General features: G+C 42.2%; 1 protein-coding gene across 1 annotated transcript in view; it reads left to right on the top strand.

The window, feature by feature from the left end:
• Nucleotides 1-25,738, top strand: part of ablim1b (actin binding LIM protein 1b) — a 279,078-nt gene that overhangs the window by 67,300 nt on the left and 186,040 nt on the right. Inside the window, exons 3-4 of the mRNA XM_072239588.1 lie at nucleotides 12,168-12,351; nucleotides 19,427-19,536. Coding sequence (XP_072095689.1) covers nucleotides 12,168-12,351; nucleotides 19,427-19,536 — 294 coding nt within the window. The remainder of the gene's footprint in view (nucleotides 1-12,167; nucleotides 12,352-19,426; nucleotides 19,537-25,738) is intronic.

Below are 25,738 nucleotides of genomic sequence, written 5' to 3'. Positions count from 1 at the left end.
TGGGGGATATGCTTTTCCCACTGAGATTGGGCGAGTCTAGAACTAGGGGCCTTAGGTTAGGGGTGAAAGGTAAAATATTTAGATGGAATTTCACTCAGAGGATGATGCGAGTGTGGAATGAGCTGCCAGTGGAAGTGGTGGACGCAAGTTTGATTGCAGCCTTTAAGAGACGTTTGGATTAGGTCATGGATGGGAGGGGTATGGAGGGGTGTGTTCCGGGGACATGGACGGGAGGGGTATGGAGGGGTGTGGTCCGGGTGCAGGTTGATGGGACTAGGCAAAGTAAGACTTTGGCATGGACTATTTCAGATGGGCTGACGAGCCTGTTTCTGAGCAGTATCACTCTATGACTCTGTCAAGAGTGATTCTATTGAAAGGTAGAGCACTTTTGAAGAGCTGAAAGTCTTAACTCCTGTTCCTATTGTTCTTTGTTATCTTTTGTAAAGTTTTCTTGAATTAGTATATTTCAACTAACTCACTAAATTCAGTCACCAGTTCAGTCAGCTTGTTTGATTATCACACACTACCAGACATAACTGTCTACCACCCCACACCTCAACCGACCTCCCAATATACCTCTTTAAATATTTACTCTATCACTGTTCACTGCAGCTGCGGAGGGGGCAGTCTGCCTGGCTTCTCCAAAGTTTAAAGTTCAAAGTAAATTCATTATCAAACTACAGATATGTCACCATGAAAAACCCTGAGATTCATTTTCTAGCGGGCATACTGAATAAATCCATGATAGAAAGATAACCATAATAGAATCAAAGGTGTTCAACAAAAGACACAAAGTCTGCAAATACAAAAAGAAAAAAAAGCTATAAACATTGAGAAGATAAGATGAAGAGTCCTTGAAAGTGAGTCCATAGATTGTGGGAACACTTCAGTGATGGGGCAAGTTCTGAAGTCCCTCCGACTGGCAATGTGGATCATTCAGAGGATAATGGGACAATGGATTACCACTGTGTCCAGGTTTAGATTAGATTAGATTATGAGGACACGCAGTCCTCTTTTATTGTCATTTAGTAATGCAAGCATTAAGAAATGATACAATGTTCCTCCAGAATGATATCACAGAAACACAAGACAAATCAAGACTGAAAAACTGACAAAAACACATAATTATAACATGCAGTTACAACAGTGCAAAGCAATACTGTAATTTGATAAAGAACAGAGCATGGGTACGGTAAAAAAGAAAGTCTCAAAGTCTCTCGAAAGTCCCATCATCTCATGCAGACGGTAGAAAGAAGAAAAAAAACTCTCCCTGCCATGAACCGCCAGCGCCGCAAACTTGCCGATGCAGCACCCTGGAAGCACCCGACTACAGTCCGACTCAGAGTCCGTCCGAAAACTTTGAGCCTCCGGCACCGAGCACCATCTCTGCCGAGTGCTTCGACCCCGGCCCCGGCAACAGGCAATAGGCAAAACCAAGGATTTGGGGCCTTCCCCTCCGGAGATTCTCGATCGCACAGTAGCAGTGGCAGCGAAGTAGGCATTTCAGAAGTTTCTCCAGATGTTCCTCCGTGCTTCTCACGCCTGTCTCCATCAAATCAGGATTGTGCACAGCCCCTGCTTAACAAATACAATATCAGTTCTCCAGTGAGCTCCATTTTATTCCAAACTAATGTTTATTACTATTCTTGTTTCACTTCTGAGACGAAATCTGGAGCTCCTGAAGGGCCTGTGGGAGGGAACATCTTTTAATCATGTGGGCTACTCACCTCTGCCCTCTCATCAGTTGGTTGGGAAGTATGTTATGGAGGGCAAGCCATTGCCCATGCAGCAGGCTCCCCCCCTTCACCCATCTCATGATCCCAAAGGAATGGTAGACACCGATACAGTTTGGCATCACAGGAGTTCCCAGTCAGCGTTGAATTCAGTATGGGATTGTCTTAGGGTCTCCAGCTCCAGATTTTTCCTCACGGTTCACTCGCAAAACCTTCCGCAAGGCAGCGGAGTTTTCCTTCTCCTAGATGAGCTGCCAGCCTTGGCTGATGAGCCCCATCTACCAAAGTGACTAGTTTTAAGGCACCAGTAACCCGCTTTGCACCTTTTATCAGTAGAAACGATTCTATTTGGCTTAGTAGCTGAGCCACATGTTAAGGCCAGGAACTGTCAGAGGTCATTTGAGCTGCGTGCCATTGGGACATTTAATAGGTAGTGGGAGCTTATCCCCACTACCTTCCCTGGCTGTGACAACCTTACAGAACCAATACTAAAGTACTGAGTTTGAATTAGCATCTCCTCAGTTCTGAGAATTGCTTGCTGACAATGGATTATGCCCATGTCCTTCCCCCCGCCGCCCCCATTACAACAGCTACTCACTTCCTCAAGCAATTCAGGAAATCTTAGCTCCTGTTATCACATCTGTTGGTAGATGAGGTCAATGGGAGATCAGCAAATTACTGAATGTTTTAGTTTGCAGGGTAGAAGAAATCGAATGCATTTGTAAAACAAAATACAATATACGTGTAACAAAATATAACAATAACGGTGTAACAATGTAATGTTTTTTCTCTCATTTGACCAGTTCTTTCTACCTGACAGCTGAGATCATTGCCTATATAAGACCATAAAATATTGGAGCAGAAATAGGCCATTCAGCCCTTCGAGTCTTCTCCACTGTTCATCATGACTGATTCAGTATTCCTCTCAAACCCATTCTCCTGCCTTTTTTGTGTAACCTTTAACGTCCTGACTAATCAAGAACCTATCAACCTCTGCCTTAAACATACCTAATGACTTGGCCTGCACGGCTGTCTGTGGCAATGAATTCCACAGGTTCACCACCCTCCAGTTAAAGAAATCCCCCCTCATCTGTTCTAAATGGATGTCCCTCTATTCTAAGGCTGTTTCCTCAGATCCTAGACTCCCCCACTATAGGAAACATCCTCTCCATGTCTACTCTTTCTCGGCCTTTCAATATTCAATAGGTTTCAATGAGATCCCACCCCCCTCATTTTTTTAAACTCCAGCAAGTACAGGCCCAGAGCCATCAAATGCTCCTCATATGTTAACCCTTTCGTTCTCAAAATAATTCTCGTGAACTTCTGGACCCTCTCCGATGTCAGCACATCCTTTCTTAGATAAAATTATTTATCATCATCATCATCATTATGTGCTGTGTCATATGACATTGGTGATCATGGTCTTTCCATGACCATGATTGTTCTTGGCAAATTTTTCTACACAAGTGTTTTGCCATTTCCTCCTCCTTCAGAAATTGTCTGCCTGGCGTCAGTGGTCACATAACCAGGACTTGTGATATGCACCGGCTGCTCATATGACCATCCAGCACCTCATGCTTCACGTGACCCTGATCAGGGGGCTAAGCAGGTACTCACCTTACCCAAGGGTGACCCGCAGGTTAGCGGAGGGAAGGAGCACCTTACACCTCCTTTGATAGAGACACATCTCCACCCTGCTACCCGATTATTTAGAACCCTGTTTAACTTACAAAGTATAGGCAGATAGATAATACACCAAAAGCATATGGGATAAACCACACAGTAAAAAAAAATGTTAAGACAAGAGATTCTGCAGTTGCTGGAAATCCAGTCTCCCCCACTTCCCCCCCCCCCCCCCGCCTTCCCTCCCTTCCTCCCTCATATATATAAAATATGTGTGTGTTGGGGGGAGAGAGAGGGAGAATGGGAGTGGGAGGGAAGAGAGAGAGAATGGGGGACTGGCGAAGGGGGGAAGGGGGGGAAACTGGATTTTCAGCAACTGCAGAATCTCTTGTCTTTACATAAAATAGTCTAGAATTAGTCTATGGAGAATCCCTCTCCATAGACGCTGCCTGACCTGCTATGTTTTTTGGCTGAGTCACTTCATCTGGACTAGAAAGGAAGGAGGAAAAATTGAAACCTTTGAGTTATTAATCAGAATTGTCCACAATGAAGTGCTTTAGTTACTATATTTACACACTTCATGGATATCCCTTTTGCCAACCAACCTCCAGCTCTTGGCTCCATCACTCACCCTCCTGTCTTCTCCTATCATTTTGGATCTCCCCCTCCCCCTCCCACTTTCAAACCTCTCACTATCTCTTCTTTCAGTTAGTCCTGACGAAGGGTCTCAGCCCCAAATGTCGACTGTACCTCTTCCTAGAGATGCTGCCTGGCCTGCTGCGTTCACCAGCAACTTTGATGTGTGTTGCTTGAATTTCCAGCATCTGCAGATTTCCTCGTGTTTGCGTAGTGAAGTTTGTGGCTGCTTTTCTCTCACTGTACCATAAATTGCAGAACAAGTGTGCTGTGTTCCATCGAGTAACCAGGTGAATAAAGGACGCAGCTGCACACACCTTAACCAAACTGACTGAAGAATAAGTAGTGAGCAGCCAAGAGTTCTAACCAAGTAATAAGGTAAACCAAATGTGTTGAGGAGAGAAAGTTAAAAATAGGAAGAAACAATGCTTTAAATACAGATAAAGATTTTTTCCTTTCGATAGTAATTAAAGCTGTGTACAGATTCTCAGAGCTGGAGAGGTTTCTGTTATTGAGACACAGCGTGGAATAGGCCCTTCCAGCTCTGAGCTACACTGCCCAACAATCCCCCAGTTTAATGACAGAACAATTTACAATGAACAATTAACCTATAGACTGGTGTGTCTTTGGACTGTGGGAGGAAACAAAAGCACCCATAGGAAACACACTCAGTCACGGGGAGAACATACAAAACCTTACAGACAGTGGTGGGAATTGAACCCGTGTCGCTTGTACTGTAAAACATTGTGCCAACCACTACACTTCCATGCCACCCCATTATCTTGCAGAATTTAAGAAACCCTGGTTAGATGTTATAACACAAGAGATCCTGCAGATGCTGGAAATCCAGGGCAACCCACAGGTCAGACCCTTCATCAGTCTGGACCCAAAATATTGACTGTTTGTTCATCTCCATAGATGCTACCTGACCTGCTGAGTTCCTCCAGCATTTTGTAGACGTTGTATCACTGCAATAAATCTACACTGCTCTTGATTCCAGTGAGTTTGATCCAAATACTTCCTCTTTCAGCTACCGACTGCACTGTGGATGAAATGTTGGCCCTCAGGTTTCTATTAAATCTCTTCTCTCTAACCTTAAATCCACTTGGATTGTAACTGATTTTTGTATTTAGCTACAAATATGCTACCTTTGAAATTTGTGCTTCAATTTTCATGTAATTATCCACCACAAAACTTGGCTGTGCAAGGTTCTTGTGTGTACTGGGTTACCATAATATTACTGATTTACACCAGCCGTTGACTGAGAGTGTAATGTCAAGTAAGTTTTTAATCTCAGCAATATTTACACCAAAATGACAAGCTAACAAGCTTGCTGATTGAAAAAGGCACTTTTAAAATCATAGCTTTTTAGCAGGCAATTTTTTCAGTATTCACGGTTGCTGAACTGCTACCTGAATCTTTTTAACTAAAAGCATTCTTGTTAGTAAGAACAAGAATCCTCTGTGTTGGTGAGACCCATTGGGAGTTGAGGTGCCACTTAATTGAACATCTCTGCCCTATCCACCAAAAGCAGAAATTCCCAGGGCCCAACATTCTAATTCTCATTCCAATTCCCATTCCTGTTCTGATATGTCGGTCCATGGCCTCCTCTTGTGCCATGATGAAGCCATCCTCAGGATGGAGGAGCAACACCTTGTATTCTGTTTGGGAAGCCCTTGAACTGATGGTATGAATAAAGATTTTTCTTCTTCTATTCCCCACTCTGCCTCTCACCTCCTCCCACCTGTCTATTACTTCTCCTCCTTTCCATTCTTCCATGGCCCGTTCTCCTCTTCTATCAGATTCCTTCCTCTGCAGCCCGTTATCTTTCCCGCCCACCTGGCTTCACCTGTCACCTTCTAGATATTGTCCTTCCCCTCCCCTCACTTTTTTATTTTGACATCTTCTCCCTTCCTTTCCAGTCCTGAAGAAGGGTCTCAGCCCAAAACATCGACTGTTTATTCATCTCCATAGATGCTGCCTGACCCGCTGTGTTCCTCCAGCATTTTGTGTGTGTTACTTTGGATTTCCAGCATCTGCAGATTTTCTCCAGTTTAGGTCTTTGTAGCGACTACCTGAAAACAAACCAAAAGTCACTGAGAGGCGAAGTGAGGAAGCATTGTACTGTTTGACGAGCTTCCAGCTAACTGAATTCCAAGTCGAAAAAGTATGTTTAATCCTTTATTACAAACCAACAATAAATCATTCGACTCTTCTGTATTTCATGCAAAAGTAATTGAATCAAATTCAAACAAAGAAAAATATGCACTCCCTACTCACCCCCTTTCTATACTGCCAAACCAGGTGAACAGGTGACTATACTTGTTTCATGTTTACCGCCACCTGTCACGTGCTGCCCGTACAAACCCACATGACAAATTACTTTCACCCAGAGTGAGGATGCACATCACAAGTACAACACAGACAGGCAATAAATAGATGCATGGCTCCTACAGACTTGCTAATAAGTGACAGGAACATGGCCATGCATCCTATTGGGGGGAGGTCTTTCTCTGATTTCTATTGTGTTTCTTGTATTTACTGTGAATGCCTGTCTGAGTTGTATATGGTGACATCTATGTTGTTTGATAATAGATTTACTGTGAACTTTGTAATATGTGTATGGTTGTTGAATCCTTGATAGCACAACAAGTAGACAGCAACACAAATGATTTGTGAAGTGATGAAAATATGTGGCCCAGTAACATAGTTTCGCATTGCAAATGCAGAGCAATTTGGAGTAAGTTAACCATAGCAAGCGCGAACAGCTGGATAGCACTATTTATGTTAGGTGTTTGCAAATTCAGATCTTCACATTGTCACAGAGCAACAAGCGGTTATCCACCATCTTGCATGTGATTTCCTGAAAGCAAAACAGCATTTCGCAAGGGTTTTGGAGGTCAGTACCTGATATAAACGTGTGAGAAATCCGATCCTGTTGCACGCAGAATATTGCAGCTAAAATATGCCCCTGATACCTTTCGGCTAATCATAGAACATACTGACTCAAATGGCCCCAGCCCCATCTTTCCAAATTGACAACCTTGTGTTGTGTTACTTGAATGTGGTGAGATTACAAAAGCTGTTCACAACAATGCAGTTAAAGAAATACAGGATGGATTCCACTGGAAAAAGTTCAAGAAGCAAATTGATTTGATAAGCAGACTCCAGAGACAACAGTAAGAAGCATTGTTTTGCATATTTGTCGCATGCGTCTTGCCAGTCTCTATTGACTTCAATCATTTCCTTCTCCAAATTCCCTTTCTGTCTGCACATTTCCTGTAAATATTATTCGGAAAGCTGCAGTAAATTACCTGCCATCTTCACAATGTTCCTTCTAATTTATTTTTACAGCTGCGCAGACCAACGAAAGCTCTGAGCAGAAATTTTTACACAGCCTAAAAACTGCTCAGCACTCTAAATACTATTTTTGTAATATGCATACAATGAATATTTAGAATGAAATTTGAAAAATCACATACTGTTGATTTTATTTATTAATTGAAGGGCGTAATGAAAGACAATACGACAAAGAAAATCTTTCATGTTTTGTAAATTTTTTCAAGCTGCATCCAATACCAGGTGTGCAGCAACGAAGGCTATGTGTATGGGAGCATTTCAGTTACTGCATGGTTGTGTACCTGCGCAGTTTAGAGGGAGCAGTGCATCTTTATTTATGGACTTGAGGTTTTAAAATGAGGGAACAGCTTGAAAGATTAACATATAAAATGAGTGTTGCATTATTCTACAGAGTAACATCTTACAGAATCTGAAGACATTCAATTATTTGTGATATCTTTTGTCTCGAATTGTTTCATCCTTTACCCAAGAGGAAAAAGTAAAAATAAAGAGAGACGAGAGTGGGTATCCGACCGTTGGAAAACGATGCTGCAGAGGTGGTAATGGGGGACAATGAAATGGCAGATGAACTGAAAAAGTATTTAGCGTCAGTCTTCACTGTGGAAGACACTAGCAGTATGGTGCTAGTCATGAAGTGTGTGAAGTTACCATAACTAGAGAGAAGGTTCTCGGGAAACTGAAAGGTCTGAAGATAGATAAGTCACTAGGTGGTGTACGCCTCAGCGTCATGAAAGTGGTGGCTGAAGAGATTGTGGAGGCATTAGTAATGTTCATTCGAGGGTCACTAGATTCTGGAGTGGTTCCGGAAGACTGGAAAATTACAAATGTCACTCCATTCTTCAAGAAGGGAGAAAGGCAGAAGAAAGACAACTATTGTGGTAAACCATATATATAGGTTGTAACTGGGTTACCTGTCTGGACACGCCCCTCTGCTGACTGCTCCTGTGGCTCCTCCCACAGACCCCGAATAAAGGCGATTGTGTCACTGCTCCTCCCTCAGTCCAAGACAGATATTCAGCATGGACGTTGGTCCATTTACTGTTAATAAAAGCACTTCAGTATTTACTCTACTTCCAGTCTTTTGGAGTTATTGATAGTGCATCAACTATAGTCCTGTTGTCTGACTTCAGTGGTCGGGAAGGCGTTGGAGTCGGTTATTAAATATGAGATCTCTGGGTACTTGGAGGCATGTGATAAAGTAGAGTGTAGTCAGCGTGGTTTCCTCAAGGGAAAATCTTGCCTGACAAATCTGTTGGAATTCTTTGAAGAAATAACAAGCAGGATAGACAAAGGAGAATCAGTTGATGTGTACTTGGATTTTCTGAAGGCCTTTGACAAGGCACCACACATGAGGCTGTTTAACAAGCTATGAGTCCATAGTATTACAGGAAAGATTCTAGCATGGATAAGGCGGGAGGCAAAGTGTGAGAGTAAAGGGAGCCTTTTCTGGCTGGCTGCCAGTGACTAGTGGTGTTCCACAGGGGTCTGTGTTAGGATCAATTCTTTTTATGTTATATGTAAACGATTTGGAAGATGGAATTGATGGCTTTGTTGCAAAGTGTGCAAATGATATGAAGATAGGTGGAGGGACAGGTAGTTTTGAGAAATAGAATGGCTACAAATTAGGAGAATGGGCAAAGAAATGGCAGATGGAATACAGTGTTGGGAATAGTATAGTCATGCACTTTGGTAGAAAAAAATTAAAGGTTGAATATTTTCTAAATGAAGAGGAAAATACCAAAAAACTGAAGTGCAAAGGGACTTGGGAATCCTTGTGCAGGATTCCCTAAAGGTTAATTTGCAGGTTGAGTCTGTGGTGAGGAAGGCAAGTGCAATGTTAGCACTCATTTCAAGATGACTAGAACATAAAAGCAAGGATGTAATGTTAAGACTTCATAAAGCATTGGTGAGGCCTCAATTGGAGTATTGTGAGCAGATTTGGGCACCTTATCTTACAAAGGATATGCTGAAACTGGAGAGGGTTCAAAGTGGGTTCACAAAAATGATTCCAGGATTGAATGGATTTTCATATGAAGAGTGTTTGATGGCTCTCAGCTTGTATTCACTGGAATTCAGAAGAATGAGGAGTGTCCTAATTGAAAGCTATTGAATGGTGAAAGGCCTTGTTAGAGTGGATATGGAGAGGACGTTTCCTATGGTGGGAGAGTCTAAGACCAGAGGGCACAGACTCAAAATAGAGGGGTGTCCTTTTAGAACAGTTGAGGAGGAATTTCTTTCTCCAGAGAGTAATGAATCTGTGGAGTTAGAAAATAGAAACATACATAGAAAATAGGTGCAGGAGTAGGCCATTTGGCCCTTCGAGCCTGCACCGTCATTTATTATGATCATGGCTGATCATCCAACTCAGAACCCCGCCCCAGCCTTCCCTCCATACCCCCTGACCCCCGTAGCCACAAGGGCCATATCTAACTCCCTCTTAAATATAGCCAATGAACTGGCCTCAACTGTTTCCTGTGGCAGAGAATTCCACAGATTCACCACTCTCTGTGTGAGTTCTTTGCCACAAGCAGCTGTGGAGGCCAAGTCTTAATGTATCTTTAAGGTGGAGGTTGATAGATGGTGATTGGTCGGGGTATGAAGGGATACAGGGAGAAGGCAGGAGATTGGGGCTGAGAGAAAAATTGGATCAGCCATGATGAAATGGTGGATCTGACTCAATGGGCCAAATGGCCTCATTCAGCTCCTATACCTTATGGTTTTATGGTCTAAATGCTAAAATTTTGATAAAGCTTTGGAAGTTCACTGCATGTTTCTTCAGATCTCCTTTTAAATAATTTTTCAGGGCTTAAAAGTAAAAGATAAATGAGGAAATTTTCCCAAATGGAAAGGAAGAAAAATAGACAATTGTCACTCAAATCACTTCGGAGCAATCAATGGGTTGATTACTTTAAAGGTGTTCAAAGTAAATTTATTATCAAAGTACATATATGTCACCATAAATGACCTTGAGATTCATTTTCTTGTGGGCATACACAGTAAATACAAGAAACTCAAATGAAATACCGCACCCAACAGGATGGAGAAGGTAACTAATGTTCAAAAGATAACAAACTGTGCAAATACAAAAAGAAAGGGGAAAAATAATAATAATAATAATTAAATAAGCAAAATATATTGAGACCTTGAGATGAAGAGTCCTTGAAAGTGAATCATAGGTTGTGGGGACAGTTCAGCAATGGGGTGAGTGAAGTTGAGTAAAATTATCCCCTCTGGTTCAAGAGCCTGATGGTTGAGGGGTAATAACTATTCCTTAACCTGGTGATGTGGAAGCAAAGAATAAAAATAAATTGTTTTTGTGCAGTACTTATCATGTTGCTCCTGTCTCTTGTGACATATTTAGTGATTGACTTGGTCATGCCAGTTAGAAGCCAACCTTGATGATTCTAATGATTAAATGTGCACTGAAGAATATTTAGCACCCAAGGTACGAGGGAAGTCTTCCTAAAGTAGAGGCAGTGGCTTTTGGGCCATGTGTGTAGCTGTATCTTGGAGATTGCATCATCAGCATCAGGTGTCAAGCTACAGATCGTCATGCTGAACATCTGCCTCTTCATAGTAAATGGCGGTGTTGTTCGTACACATTGCTTGAAGATGTTCAGATGGTAATGAAGAAAATTCCGACTCTCTGGTGTTCTCTGTCTAGCTGAACTTCTCAGTACGTGGTTCTGGAAGTGATCAAGCTGGTGCTCTGCAAGTACGCCACATGCCTCCACGTGGGATGAGCAAAGTAGCTGGGAGTATTTTTAGATCTGAATCTCAAGAAAAATCCCCATTCTGCACCTGTTGCCTTGTTTAATATTTGTTTCAGAGAAAGTATTTGTAGAGAAACTGAGGCATGAGGTGGGCAACCAATTCCCCCAGTTTCTGGGGCAGAGACAAATAGATACCGGGGAAGAGTAGACAATTTGGGAAACAACTGAATGACCTATAGGTACTGGACAGAGAGCGAGAGCATGTGTTCTATCATCTTTAACTTTACAATGAGCAGGTTGAAGATGGAATTTTCCCAATGACCTTCAGTGGATAAATGTTTGCTAGTATGCTAGAAATGCTTTGTAAACTCACTCTGGGTTAAAGGTTAACAAGTTGATATATGCAGGAACATGTATTCAAGAACTGCTGGGTGGAGTTTCACTGTAGTCATAGAGATGTGATTTGGGCCTGAATAAAGACTGTTTGGCAACAGCAATTTGTGAAGCTAAAATGTAAGTTTTGCTCAGAATATGAATAGTTGGGTATTATGCCCATGTTAGTAATTTGCATCTTAGCATAATCCGCAAAAACTAATGAAAGTATAATGAGTATCACATTTCACAACTGAGGTTGGGTAGGACTTCCACTAGAGGTCATGGGTTAAGGGTGAAAGGTGAAAAGCTTAAAGGGAACATGAGGAAAAGCTACTTCACTCAGAAGATTGTGAAAGTGTGGAATGAGCTGCCAGCTCAAGTGGTGCATGACAGCTCATGGGAGTAGCCAGTTTAAATGGTTTGGCACAGACTAGATGGGCTGAAGGGTCTGTTTCTGTGCTGTACTTTCCTGACTCTCTGACTCTAACTGGTACGGTAGATGGCCAAGAGCTAAGGAAATATGCCACTGAGCATCAAGTCTTACAAGTTGTTCTGTGGTTTGTGGTTATCTCTCAATTCTGAGAAGCAGCTGTTCTCTTCTCTCCTTGGTGAGAAGCTGAGGAGATGGCTGCCTGATTACTGATGAGTACGTAAGGCTTTGTTAGTGTGAAGTTGTTGATTGAGGATCACTCATCTAACGTTACTTTTATTTGCATTTTGTCCTCAGTTTGTGGCTGTGACCTGGCCAAGGGTGGATTTTTCATGAAGAACAGTGATTACCTTTGCTCCCTAGACTATCAGCGCATGTATGGAACCCGGTGCCAAGGCTGTGGAGAGTTCGTTGAAGGGGAAGTAGTGACAGCACTAGGGAAAACCTATCACCCCAAGTGCTTCGTCTGCTCCATATGCAAGTAAGATAACATGTTACATGTGTGAATTCTGGGGGAAGTGGGAAACAAAACCTTTGAGAAATGTTGGAGCTAAGAGGAATGAGAGGTGCTGGTACTGAAATATATAAAATCCTAGGAATTGAGATGTTTTCTCTTGTGGAGAGTCACAAAGAAGGGGACGTATTTGCAAAGTTAGGGCACAGTTATTTCAAAATTCAAAGTAAATTTATTATCAAGGTATATCTGTATATATGTATGTGTGCGCTACACCACCATCAAGAATGCCTACCGTGCTATTACACACCCTCACTTCAGGAAGTCTGATCACCTGGCTGTACTTCTACTCCCTGAGTATTGGCAGAGACTGAAGACTGCAGCACCAGTAGTGAGGATTAAGAAGGTATGGACAGGGGAAGCGCAGGATCACTTACAGAATTGCTTTGAATTGATGGACTGGACTATATTCAGGGATTCATCTTCAAACCTGGATGAGTACGCTACAGTTGTTACCACCTTCATTAAAACTTGTGTGGACAAGTGTGTGCGTACAAAGACTTTCTGTACATTCCCAAACCAAAAGCTGTGGATGAACCAGGAGGTATGTCATCTGTTGAAGACTAGATCTGTGGCATTCAAGTCTGGCAACTTAGGCCTGTACCAGAAAACCAGGTATGAGTTGTGGAGGGCTATTTCCAGGGCGAAGAGACAATTTTGAATGAAGTTGGGGGTGACATTGGATGCACAACAACTCTAGCAGGGCTTGCAAGACATTACTTCCTACAAAGTGAAACCCAATAGCATGAATGGCAGTGATGAACTCAACACTTTCTGTGCCCGCTTTGAAAGCGAGAATACAACTACAGGAGTGAGATATGCCACCTTAGTGGAGTGGTGCCGCAGCAACAACCTGGCACTCAATGTCAGTGAGACAAAAGAGCTGATAGCAGTCTTCTGAAAGGCTAAGACGAAGGAACACATACCAATCCTCATAGAGGGATCAAAAGTGGAGAGAGTGAGCAGTTTCAAGTTCCTGCTTGTCAGGATCTCTGAGGATCTAACCTGGTCCCAACATATTGATGTAGTTATAGAGAAGGCAAAACAGCGTCTATACTTCATTAGGAGTCTGAAGAGATTTGCTACGTCAACAAATACACTCAAAAACCTCTATAGATGTACCATGAAGAGCATTCTGACAGGCTGTATCACTGTCTGGTATGGAGGTGATGGCTACTGCACAGGACTAAAAGAAGCTGCAGGGAGTTGTAGATTTAGTCAGCTCCATCTTGGGTACAAAGTAACCAAGTCAGCTCCATCTTGCCTACAAAGTAACCAAGACATCTTCAAGGAGCGATGTCTCAGAAAGGACCTCCAGAACCCAGTGCATGCCCTTTTCTCACTTTTGCCATCAGGCAGGAGGTACAGAAGCCTGAAGGCACACACTCAGTGATTCAGGAAAAGCTTCTTCCCCTCTGCCATCCGATTCCTGAATGGACATCAAACCCTTGGACACTACCTCACTTTTTTATAATATATAGCATTTCTGTTTTTGCACAACTTTTAATCTATTAAATATAAGTATACTGTAATTTATTTATTATTATTATTTTGTTTTTTTCTTGTTATGTATTGCTTTGAACTGTTGCTGCTAAGTTAACAAATTTCACATCACATGCCGGTGATAATAAACCTGATTCTGATGTGTTTCTAACTAAATTGTGTCGATATCCCTCCTCTGAGAGTAGTGGTTCTCTGGACTACACTGATTTTTAAATTGGTGAAGGCCAAATTATTAACTGATTATTAAATATACTATATGTTTAAGATGGAGATGGTTAAGTATTTGAGTAATGGGATACTGGCACCAAAAAGAGTTGAGGCCAGTAATGATCAGCCGTGATCCCATTGACTAGCAGGTTTGGTTTGAGGGTTCTGTTGGCCTCCTCTTGCTATTTTGTGTTCTTCTATGCTATGTTTCTTTATTTAGACATGCAGGGCAGGACAGGCCCAGTGGCCCATCGAGCCACACTGCCCAACAGCCCATTTCACCCTAGCCTAATCCAAAGGTTCAATTATTATCAATGTATACAACTTGGAAATTATTCTTCTCCATGTAGCTATGAAACCAAAAAAGAAAAGAAAGGCAACAGGATCATCAACCTCCAAATCCCCCCTCCCCGCACAAAAATACCAAACAAAAATGGAATAGGCACTTCAACCCCCAAATCCCTCCTTCTCACACAAAAATGAACAAAACAGGAATGGGCACATCAACCCTTAAATCCCTCCTCTCCACACAAAAGAACAAGAAAGATTGGGGGAAAAACACAGTTTAAAAAGAAGTCTAAGAAAAGGTCTATAGTCCGAGTCCACATCCAAAACGCAGACAGCACTCTCTGGGCCCAGTGATAGACCTTTCCTTCTCCATAGCTGTTCGATCAAAAGACAGACAGCTGGTGCTCACCCTCTGCATTCGCTTCGAAGCTTCAGTCTCCCTCATTGCTTTAATCGGAGAACAATGGGAGCTTTAATTGGTGAAATGGAGTCGAACAATGGCTTGCGCCCCCCTCCCACAGCCTTCTCACCACAAAGTTCACACACACTGTCTCTGTCTCCCAGAATCCTCTCAGAGACTGCAGAGCCTGAAGCACCCAACCGATCTCCAAGCTTCAGCTGTCACCTTGGTGTTTCAATCCCCTTATCACTTTAATTGGCAAACAATGGAAGCTATAATCTGCAAAATGGAGTCAAAGATCGGCTTGCAGCCTGCCTGCCATGAGGTTCGAGCGTGCTGTTTCTGCCTCCTGGAATTCTGTCGGAGACTGCAGAGCGCTGGAACACCCAAATATTCTGCAAACAGCAAATCACAGGCTCCAACTGTTCCAGAGTCACATCAAAGGTGAAAAATAAATGTAAACGACATGAAAGAAGTGAAATATATGGTTCCATGATCTATCCAGAAGACGTTGACCGAAAGACTGTTGTACCCAGGCAATATCTTGACTGATCATGGGACAATTTCAATGACAATTTAACCTACTAACTGGTACGTCTTTGGACTGGGGGGAAAGCTGGAGCACCCAGAGGAAATCCACATGATTCTTCGTGTAAATACAGGCCCCTTACTGACGGCGCCAGAATTAAACCCTGAACTCCAATGTCCCGAGCTGTAATAATGTCACGCCAACTACTACACTGCTGTGGTGTTAACCATAAGAATTAGCCTCGATACCTGAAACCCTGGTTGCAGTGAAACTTCATAGTGCTGAAGCAGGTCACTTTGCTAATGTGCTAGAATACTTTGGTTGAATTCTGTACTGGGATGATCTAAAACCATCTTATGTTTAATCTGTATGTTGCTCTTGTCAAATGCTTAATCAAATACCCATTAAAATGTTACCTATCACTGGTATATGTCATGAAATGAATCGATCAGTAGCTGCAGTATCCTGGAGGGGGATGGGCTCTGCCAGGTTTCAGATGCCCAAGACACGCGGAACAATGAGCATACCAAAAAAAAAGCTTTTCATGACGGCGCCCTGACGACTCCACCAGGAGTTAAGGGTGCACACAACACACACAGCTGCAGTGCATTGCAATATAAAACTATAAATTACAATTTGAAGTATATATTAAAAAATTAAATAACCATTGTAAAGGAAAGAGAAAAATTACTGAGATGTTCATGGGTTCATTGTCCATTCCGAAATCTAATGGTATAGGGAAAGAAGCTGTTCCCAAAATGTTGAATGTGTGTCTTAAGGTTTCTGCACCCCCCTCTTGATTAGCAATGAGAAGAGGGTATGTCCTAGATAACAGGGGTCCTTAATGATGGATGCCACCTTTCTGAGGCATTGCCTTCTGTGAACGTCCTATACACTGGGAAGTCTAGTGCCCATGATGGAGCTGGCTGAGTTTAACAACTTTCTGCTGTTATTTTCCAATCCTGTGCAGTGGCCCCTCCGTGCCAAACAGTGATGCAAGCAGTAAGAATACTCTCCAGGATACATTTCTAGAAATTTGCGAGTGTCTTTGGTGACATGCCAATTCTTGTTAAACTCCGAGGGTGATAAAGCTGCCTCTACATTTCTCAGAGGAGGGATTTTGCCTCCTCTGGTTGGTTATAAGGTCAGGACATTATCTAGATATTGACATTTAGATTCAGATTTTCCACCACCTCCCTGCAAAGTTTCTTCTCTAAATATTTCATTGCTAATTGTAACTGTTTTTACATTTCTTGAGCATTATATGTCAAGTCAAAATGAGATTGTAGTTAAGAAATCCTGAACTAGTTTGCTGTACTGTGCTACTTCACTATTTCTTGGTACAATTTTGATCTGTTTCATGCTACCAAGAAATCTTCGGCTTGTGTTCTATTCTTCAACAAGTACCACGCATTGTCCTTGCAGACCTTACTTTGTACTAATGTGATGTTCAATCACATTAAACCTTTGATTTAAACTTTTAATTGTGTTTTAAATCACACCTTATCTGATCCCTCATGATACTTGTCTCCTCCTTTCACTGACTAAATTAAAGTTTAAGATCTTTGTGAAGGTAATCCTTCTTTCTTGCACTGCTAGTTACTGTATCTACTGTTGCCATATTCCCATCATCTGGAATGTCTTCTGTAGTTGTCTTCTACTGTAAGACCCTCATGACAAGTAACTTCTCCAATGTGACTATTGATCAGTTTCCTAAATTCTTCTTCATTTTAGCCATGTTCCTTACTTATTGAGATGTTTTCTTTTAATTTTGCAACTCCCTTCCTACACCAGTCAGAATTATTCAAATATTAACTAACTTTTAATTCTATTAGGCCATAAAACAAAGGAACAGTCCATCAAGTCTGATCTGCCATTTCATCATGGCTGATTCATTATCCCTCTCAAAGTCATTCCCCTGCCTTGTCCCCATAACCTTTCACACCCTAACTAATCAAGAACATATTAACCTCTGTCTTAAATGCGCACAGTGACCTGTCCTCCACAATTGCCAGTGGTAATGAATTCCACAGATTCACCATGCTCGGCTAAAGAAATTCCTCACCTCTGTTCTAAATGGATGTCCCTCTATTTTGAAGCTGTGCCCTCTGGCCCTAGATTCCCCCACGAAAGGGAAATATCTTCTCCACGTCCACTCTATCTTGGCCTTTCATCATTCGATAGGTTTCAATGAGATCCCTCCTCCTCCTCCTAAATTCCAGCAAGTACAGGCCCAGAGCCTTCAGTCTCTGTTCATATGGTAACCCTTTCAATCCTGGAATCATTTGTCCAATGTCAACACATACTTTCTTAAATAAGGGACTCAAAACTGCTCACTATACTTCAGGTGAGTTCTCACCAGTGCTTTATACAGCCTCATTATCCTGTCCTTTTAAACTTTGGGAAGATAAGATTTTATTCATCGTTAACAGATAAACAACATGTCAATTTATTGCATCCTTAGTTGTATTTTGTACTGAAATCAGATCTCCATCATAAAATTTCATTAATCATTTAAAATAATAAAAGTGAAAAGGACATTCTGTTCAATTTCTTTCTGTCCTTTATTTTGTTCCTACTGTTATCACCTGCACTGTTGATACTGAGTACTTCCCTGGCCTTGCTATTATATCACCGGTCTCCTGTTGGAGAAGATTGCTCAGCCATGACAACAATTTTGTTCCTTTTTTTTGCTGTAAAGCTGAGACATCAATCCATAGTTTCTTGTCCTTGTCTGTCAAGATACATGAGCTGCGGCTCAGCTGGTAGCTTCTTTCCCCATGTTGTCTTCATATTTTAAGCGGAGATGCCAGGATGATGTCCCAGAGTGGTGCTGAGCTGCTGGAGGACCTACTGATCTACTTGCCCTTGGTAAAGCAAGGATTCCCAATCTTTTTTGTGTCATGGATCCCTACCATTATCCGAGAGCTCCATGTACCCAAGGTTGGGAATGCCTGCTTTAAAATATCCCGTTCTGATACTTTAAAGTGTAATGGTGATTTGGGGAGGTGGCATTCACTTGTACTGACGCCAACAGTTATTCAATGTCATTAAAATCAAGTTATCCCATTTAAAACTTCATGTAATAATACAACTCTGGCTATGGAATACTCTGGGTGATGGACAATGATATTTCAATGAATATCTTTATTTCTATAAAACAACAGATGAGACGCTTGCATTGCTCAGTGCAACAGCAGCTGGTTACAGGATATTTAACAACTGCACGTTGCTGACTGGCACATTAAATACCTTGAGTACACACAAGTTGGATGCACAGCAAATTGCAGCACAGGGAACCCAATGCTGAAACGAAGTCCCAGAATTTTAATTAGCTTTTATACTTCGTGCCTTTGGAAGCACCAATGCCCTAGAATGGAAAATCCTACAGGAAAGCAGCATTCATCATCAGGAATTCCCCACCACCCAGAACAAGCTCCCTTCTCACTGCTACCATCAGGAAGGTGGTACAGGAGCCTCAGCATTTGCACCACGCTCAGGAATAGTTACTACCCCTCAAGCATTAGGCTCTTGAACCAGAGGTGATAACTTCACTCAACCTCACTTGCCCCACCACTGAAATATCCCCTCAACCTATGGACTCGCTTTCAAGGGGTTTTCTTCTTATATTTTTGATATTTATTACTTGCTTTCTTATTTATTTATCTATCTATCTATTAATTATTTCTTTCTTTCTTTTTGTATTTGCTCACTTGTTGTCTGCCCTGTTGGTGCAGTCTTTCATTGATTCTATAATAGTTATTGGATTTACAGAGTATGCCTGCAAAAAAAAAGAATCTTGGGGTTGTAATGGAGACGTGTTCTGTATGTACTTTGGTAATAAATTTACTTTGAACTTTTCAGAAGCAAAGCAAAGGGGCACTAGTGTTTAATTTCAGTTTAGAATCTGAAGCCAAAGGATAGGGTTTAACCATTCAAGGTGTTCTTATGTTTAATTCTAAAGACTCTCATGTAGGTAAAGTTCGACTTCAGAAAAATTGTAATTCTTGGATTATTTAGCTAACAGTCAAAGGAAAGGTTTGACTTCATTGTAGGAAATGACTGTGTTTGCTATGCTCAACACACTTCACTAAAGTTTTCTTGTTGCTTTCCAGGCATCCTTTCCCAGCAGGAGACCGTGTGACTTTCAACGGAAAAGAGTGTCTGTGCGAGCGCTGTGCCCAGCCAAAGTCCTCCAGTCCCAAAGCGGTTGTCAGTAGCAACAGTGAGTACATAAAGTGGGGAGAATTGGTCAAGTCTCACTAACAATCGAATTCCTTCTGTTGTAACAACAGTAACAGATTCTGGAAGGCTGAAGTAAGACTTGATGGCTCTTACTGAGTTTTTGCTTTCTCGAAGTTCCCAGGCACTTGAGTTATAGATCAGTGTTTGCTGATTAGTTTAAAAACTGTTCCTTTATTTTTTTCTTCTCGGTACAATGGCAGAAATAGCTTATCTATAACAGGAAAGGATTGTACTGAATACTCTATTATAAAATATCTCAGTACCTTTTTCATCTTTCCTGCTAATATATTTTTAGCTGTATTCATAATTATTATCACAGATATTAGTGAGCAGAACTTGCTAATCAGGAAAAAAAGCTGCAGAAAGTTGTAAACTCAGTTAGCTCCATCATGGACACAGCATCCAGGACTCATTCAAAAGGTGATGCCTCAGAAAGGTGGTATCCATCATTCAGAACCCCCATCACCCAGGACATGCCCTCTCCTCATTTCTACTCTAGGCTTTTGCAAATAAAACCAAGTGAGGCATTTTACTTTTAATGAAACCATAACCAATTTTATTGAACTCCAAAACCTAAACACAAAAGCGTCAGACCCACCTCTTAAAGTGAAATCCCAACATAGTGTTGGTGGTTGTGAATTATGTGTATTTCTCCCAATTACCTTACCCTACACAGCCCCCCCACACCCCTGAATTCAGTAAAACTGGCATAGTGAGGCTGTCTGGAGCTCAGACAAGCTGCCCAGCTTGTGTCCTGTGTTCCATGGGTGGAGGTGGAGGGACAGCAGGTGCCTCTGGCTTGTCTGCAGGTGTGTTGATATGCTCATGGTCATGCTCTGATGTTAGGGGCACGGTAAAGGAATCTTCCAAATCTTGGTGGGCCAGTTTAAGGTGAGCTACTGAAATACGTTTAGGTTTACTTATCTATAAAGAAAATCTTCTCTCCACATTACAAAATGTGGAACGGGCCATCCAAGGAGGGCCTAAGGGGGTGTTGGTATGCATCGTGGCGTATGAAAACAAACGAGGCAGACTGTGGGTCAACAGGAGCCCAAGGGTGCTGTACGCCATGATGGGAGATAGGAATAGGTAGAAAGGAATTGAATTTACTGAGGGTGTGGAATGCTTTTCAGATGCTGACAAGGTAGTTGTGGCATTGGGAATGAAATCATCTGGTACTCATAACGGCTGCCCATATACTAACTGAGCTCTGGATGACTGCAGGCCCTCTGTTGGAACTGTTCTGAGCCCCAGCAAGTCCCACGGGAGATGATCATACCAACACTCGTGTGTCAGGGAAGCCCTGACAGCAGTCTTTAAGCAGCAGCGAAGCTGCTCGCATAAGCCGTTGGACTATGGCTGATACACTGTGGTGTGACGTAGCCTAATGCCAAAGCTCTGGGCCATTGCAGCCCAGGAGTCTGAAATGAATTGGGGACCGCGGTCAGAGAGAACATCAGATGGGGTGCCAAACCAAGCAACTCAGGTGCTGATGAATACCTGAGCCATATTTACGGCCACCATCGATGCTAGAGGGATGACATCTGGCCACCTGGTGGGACAGCCCACCACGGTAAACAGGTGCATAAAACCACAGGAGTGGGTCAGAGGACCAACAAGGTCCACATTGACATGGTCAAACTATTGCTCAGGGACGTGCCAAGGTGCCAGTGGCACTTGAACGTGACAGTTAATTTTTGCGTACTGACACTTCATACAGGCTGAAGTCCAATCACACACGTCCTTTCTGAGGCTGTGCCACACAAACCTTGTGCAACCAGTTTCTGTGAGGCCTTCTGGCCCAGATACAGGAGTCCATGTATGGAGTCAAAAGCAGTCCATCTCCAGTTTGCAGACATGTTGAGGCGAGAGTGACCAGTTGAGACATCGTACAGGAGAGAAACCCCAGCTTCCCCAGACTTAATGTCAGCCAACTGCAAGCCCGTGACTGCTGTTTGGTAAGCCTGGGCCTCTGGCTCAGTAACTTGACCGGCTGTCATGCAGCCATAGTCAACCACTCAATGACCTCAATGGCTGGCCGTAAGATGTGATTAGCTACGGCATTATTTTTCCCCTTGATATGCTCTATATCAGTTGTGAACTCGGATATGTAGGCCAGATGGTGTTGCTACTGCGCAGACCAAGGGTGTGTATGAGGGGTTTGTTGTCAGCGAGCGTTGTGAAATCACGTAGAAAATGAAAATGAGGGACAGCCAGGCAGAGACTGAGAGGCTCGCGGCCAACCGTGCTGTACTTCCTTTTAGAGGGATGGGCTGAAGAAGCTGAGCGGCTGCCACACGCCTCTGACCAACTGTTCATGCTCCACATAGTCTGAGGCGTCAGTAGTAATGGCAAGGGCTATGTGAGCTTGATCAGGCATATATTGCATGAAGCATTCTTTAAAAATAAAACAAGGATAGTTATTTTCCAGGAGAGACAGGATGAGGTCCGTTAGTACCGACGGTCTAGACTCGCTGAGACTGGGTAAGCGGAACTGGGTTTGGCACGCTCAGACTCCGATAGTCCAAAGGTCTGTAAAAGGTGAGTTTTCAGTGATTGGTATTTAGGTGTTCAGGCAGGTGTTGAAGCAGTTTCACCACTCTCACAGCCATGGAACTGCTGAGCGACGCTATCGTGGAATAGAACTTAGTATTGTCAGCGATGATTTCTCGCAACGCGAACTGGGCCTCAGCCTGCACAGAACAAGCGATGACACTTTGCTCCAAAACTCCAGCAGTTTCAAAGTGACTGCGTTGGTCGACATGTTCAATAACTCTGGATTTGACTTGGAGCATTGGGGTCACCAATGTAGGTTTCTGCAAATAAAACAAAGTAAGGCGTTTTATGTTTAATGAAACCCGTAACACATTTTATTGAACTCCAAAATCTGAACACAAAAGTGCGCTAAAAATCCTGATGTAACAGCTTTATCACATCAGACTAGCCTCTTAAAGTGAAAACCCAACTTAATGTTGGTGGCTGTGAATTATATACATTTCTCCCAATTATGTTGCCCTACACTACCATCAGGGAGTAGATACAGGAGCCTGAAGCCACACGCTCAACATTTCAGGAACAGCTTCTTCGCTTCTGCCATCAGATTTCTGAAAGGACAATGAACCCATGAACACCACCTCACTATTTTTTCCTCTCTTTATGCACAACTTATTTAATTTTATTTTCTTTTATATGTATACTTACTGCAATTTATAGTTTTATTATATATTGCAATGTACTGCTGCCGCAATATAACAAGTTATCAGTGATGTTAAACCTGATTCTGATTCTAATCTTAGGTAAATTTGAAATAATGGAATATTCCAAATGCCTATTTAGAAATGTAAGAAAATCTATTTATTGACTAGTAATTAATCACATAAATATCAGTTAAAAATAAAAATGTTAGAACAACATCTCTCCCCATAACATTCTAATGGGGGACATCAAATTTTCCTGTGAAATGTAAAAGCAAAAAAAAATTCTAGTGTGATTAAATAGGGACAAAGGTTTCAGTTAAATTTATCAAATTTTATCTGAATACATATATTGTATTGAAAGTCTGAGTAATTAAAATCCCTTTAATGCCTTTTCTAAAGGAAAATTGTTATAATTTTTGTGCACACTCAACAAAAACAAAGTACAACACATATGGTGAAAATCTGAAGTGATACAGGAGAAACTGGAAATGTTCAGCAGGTCAGGCAGCATCTGCTGTGGGAAAAACAAATGTTCAAGTCACAGTCTTTCATTTCAACCTCTGACCTTCCTTTGTTGCTTCTTGATGCACTGTGTGTTCCTTATTGTATTTCAAAGCGTTTTATTTAATGAGTACAGTGGATTCTGGTTCATTGGGACACGTACTTGGACTGCCTTCGTACATTTTGTCCCAATCAAGCGACTGTCCCAGTGAGCTGAAGTTTCATGGAAATAATTAAAAATGTATAAAATTGACAAAGTTATGTATTTAAATGAAGTACAGAACAAATTAGAACGTTGCCAATAGTACTACAGAACTATAAAATTTTGTATTAGTTGCTAATAGTTATTGACAGGCAAATTCATCCAGTGTAAAGTATACAATTAACAAAATTAGTGCAGACACCTAGTGCAGATAATGGACTGCCTTCATACAGTGTTATTTGTGCGACCATAAAACATTGGAGCAGAATGAGGCCGTTCAGCCCATCGAGTCTGCTCCGCCATTCCATCGTGGCTGATCTCTGATCCCACCTGCCTTCTTGCCTTATCCTTTGATGCCCTGACTGATCAGGAAAACTATCAACTTCTGTCTTAAGTATGCTCCTGGACTTGGGCTCCACTGCAGTCTGTGACAGATCATTACACAGGTTCACCACTCTCTGGTGAAAAAAATTCCTCCTTACCTCCATTCTAAAAGGTCGCCCCTCAATCTTGAGGCTGTGCCTATAGGAAACATCCTCTCCACGTCCACTCTATCTGGTCCATTCAACATTCAGTAGGTTTCAATGAGATCCTCTTTCTCCCTCCCCCCTGCCCCCCACCAGCATTCTTCTAAATTCCAGTGAGTACTGGCCCAAAGTTGCCAAACACTCCTCATACGTTAACCCCTTCATTCCTGGAATCATTCTTGTGAATGACCTGTAGATCTCTGCAATGACAACACATCCTTTCTGAGATAAAGGGCCCAAAACTGTTGACAATACTCCAAGTGCAGCCTGACTATTGTCTTATAAAGCCTCAGAATTATCTCCTTGATTTTATGTTCTAAATTGTCGATGACTGTATCCTCCAAATTTTCGTCTTCATTGCAATATTCAAGATGATTGTTGACACCTTCAAATTTTTTGTAGTATCTAACTTGTTGAAGTAGTGAAATTGTTTCATTTTTGCTCCTGGCCTTTTTTGCCATCTCCAAGCCTGAAAGCTTGAAACCACAGTGGGCAAAACAGTTTGGAATTGACTTATTGATCAAAGTCTTGGTTTGTCTTGTCTTTCTGTGATATCATTCTGGAGGAACAAATTGTATCATTTCTTAATGCATGCATTACTAAATGACAATAAAAGAGGACTGCGTGTCCTCATAATCCAATCTAATCTACTAATTTATAGCCAACTATCAGTGACAAAAAATCCTCTGCTTTTTGAACAAAAACACATGCAACCCTCGCTACATAAACACTGTTCACTGTAAGCATGGTGCAGCATCTAATGGCCACACAAGTGCGCATGACGGACGCTAGTTGGAAACTCTTCAGCAAGTCTCCTGCCCCAATTAAATGGCATAGTGTCTCAAATAAGCAAAAAGTATCCGGGCTATTTTCTCAATTAGTTTTTGTCCTGTAAGAGTTGTCCCAAATAAGCAGCTGCCCCGACTAACCAATGGCTCAATTAACCAGAATTCGCTGTGTTTGTATTATACCAAAGGAATTCTGGGTGCAGTTATTGTACAAGTTTACCATCTAATAAGGTGAAAGTTAATTGGTCTGAGAGATGCTGGTATATACCAACCATTTCATAGTGAATTGCTGAGATTTACATCTGTAAATCTAAGCAAGTTTGGGACTTGAGATTGTGCAGAGCCAAAGGCTAAAGCCCCATTGCAGCTGCTGGGTCCGTTAGTACGCTCCCTCAATGGAACCCTCACAGCATATGTAGCTATTGTATAACATAATATAAGATCAATATCACAAATGACCTGACTTGGTCCAACCAAGCAGAGTCCACTGCCAAGAAGGCCCACCAGTGCACTTACTTCCTGAGAACACTAAAGAAATTTGGCCTGTCCCCTAAAATCCTCACTAATTTTTATAGATGCACCGTAGAAAGCATTCTTCTAGGGTGCATTACAACCTGGTATGGAAGTTGTCCTGTCCAAGACCGAAAGGAGCTGCAGAAGATCGTGAACCTGGCGCAGCACATCACACAAACCAATCTTCCGTCCATGGACTCACTTTACACTGCACGCTGTCGGAGCAGTGCTGCCAGGATAATCAAGGACACGACCCACCCAGCCAACACACTTTTCGTCCCTCTTCCCTCCGGGAGAAGGTTCAGGAGCTTGAAGACTCGTATGGCCAGATTTGGGAACAGCTTCTTTCCAACTGTGATAAGACTGCTAAACGGATCCCGACCCAGTTCTGGGCCGTACCCTCCAAATATCTGGACCTGCCTCTCGGTTTTTTTGCGCTACCTTACTTTGCATT

This window comes from Mobula birostris, chromosome 21, assembly GCF_030028105.1.
Source record: "Mobula birostris isolate sMobBir1 chromosome 21, sMobBir1.hap1, whole genome shotgun sequence".
NCBI classification, from domain to species: domain Eukaryota; kingdom Metazoa; phylum Chordata; class Chondrichthyes; order Myliobatiformes; family Myliobatidae; genus Mobula; species Mobula birostris.
Note: the sequence above shows the minus strand (reverse complement) of the source record. Positions and strands in the feature narration are given on the sequence as shown.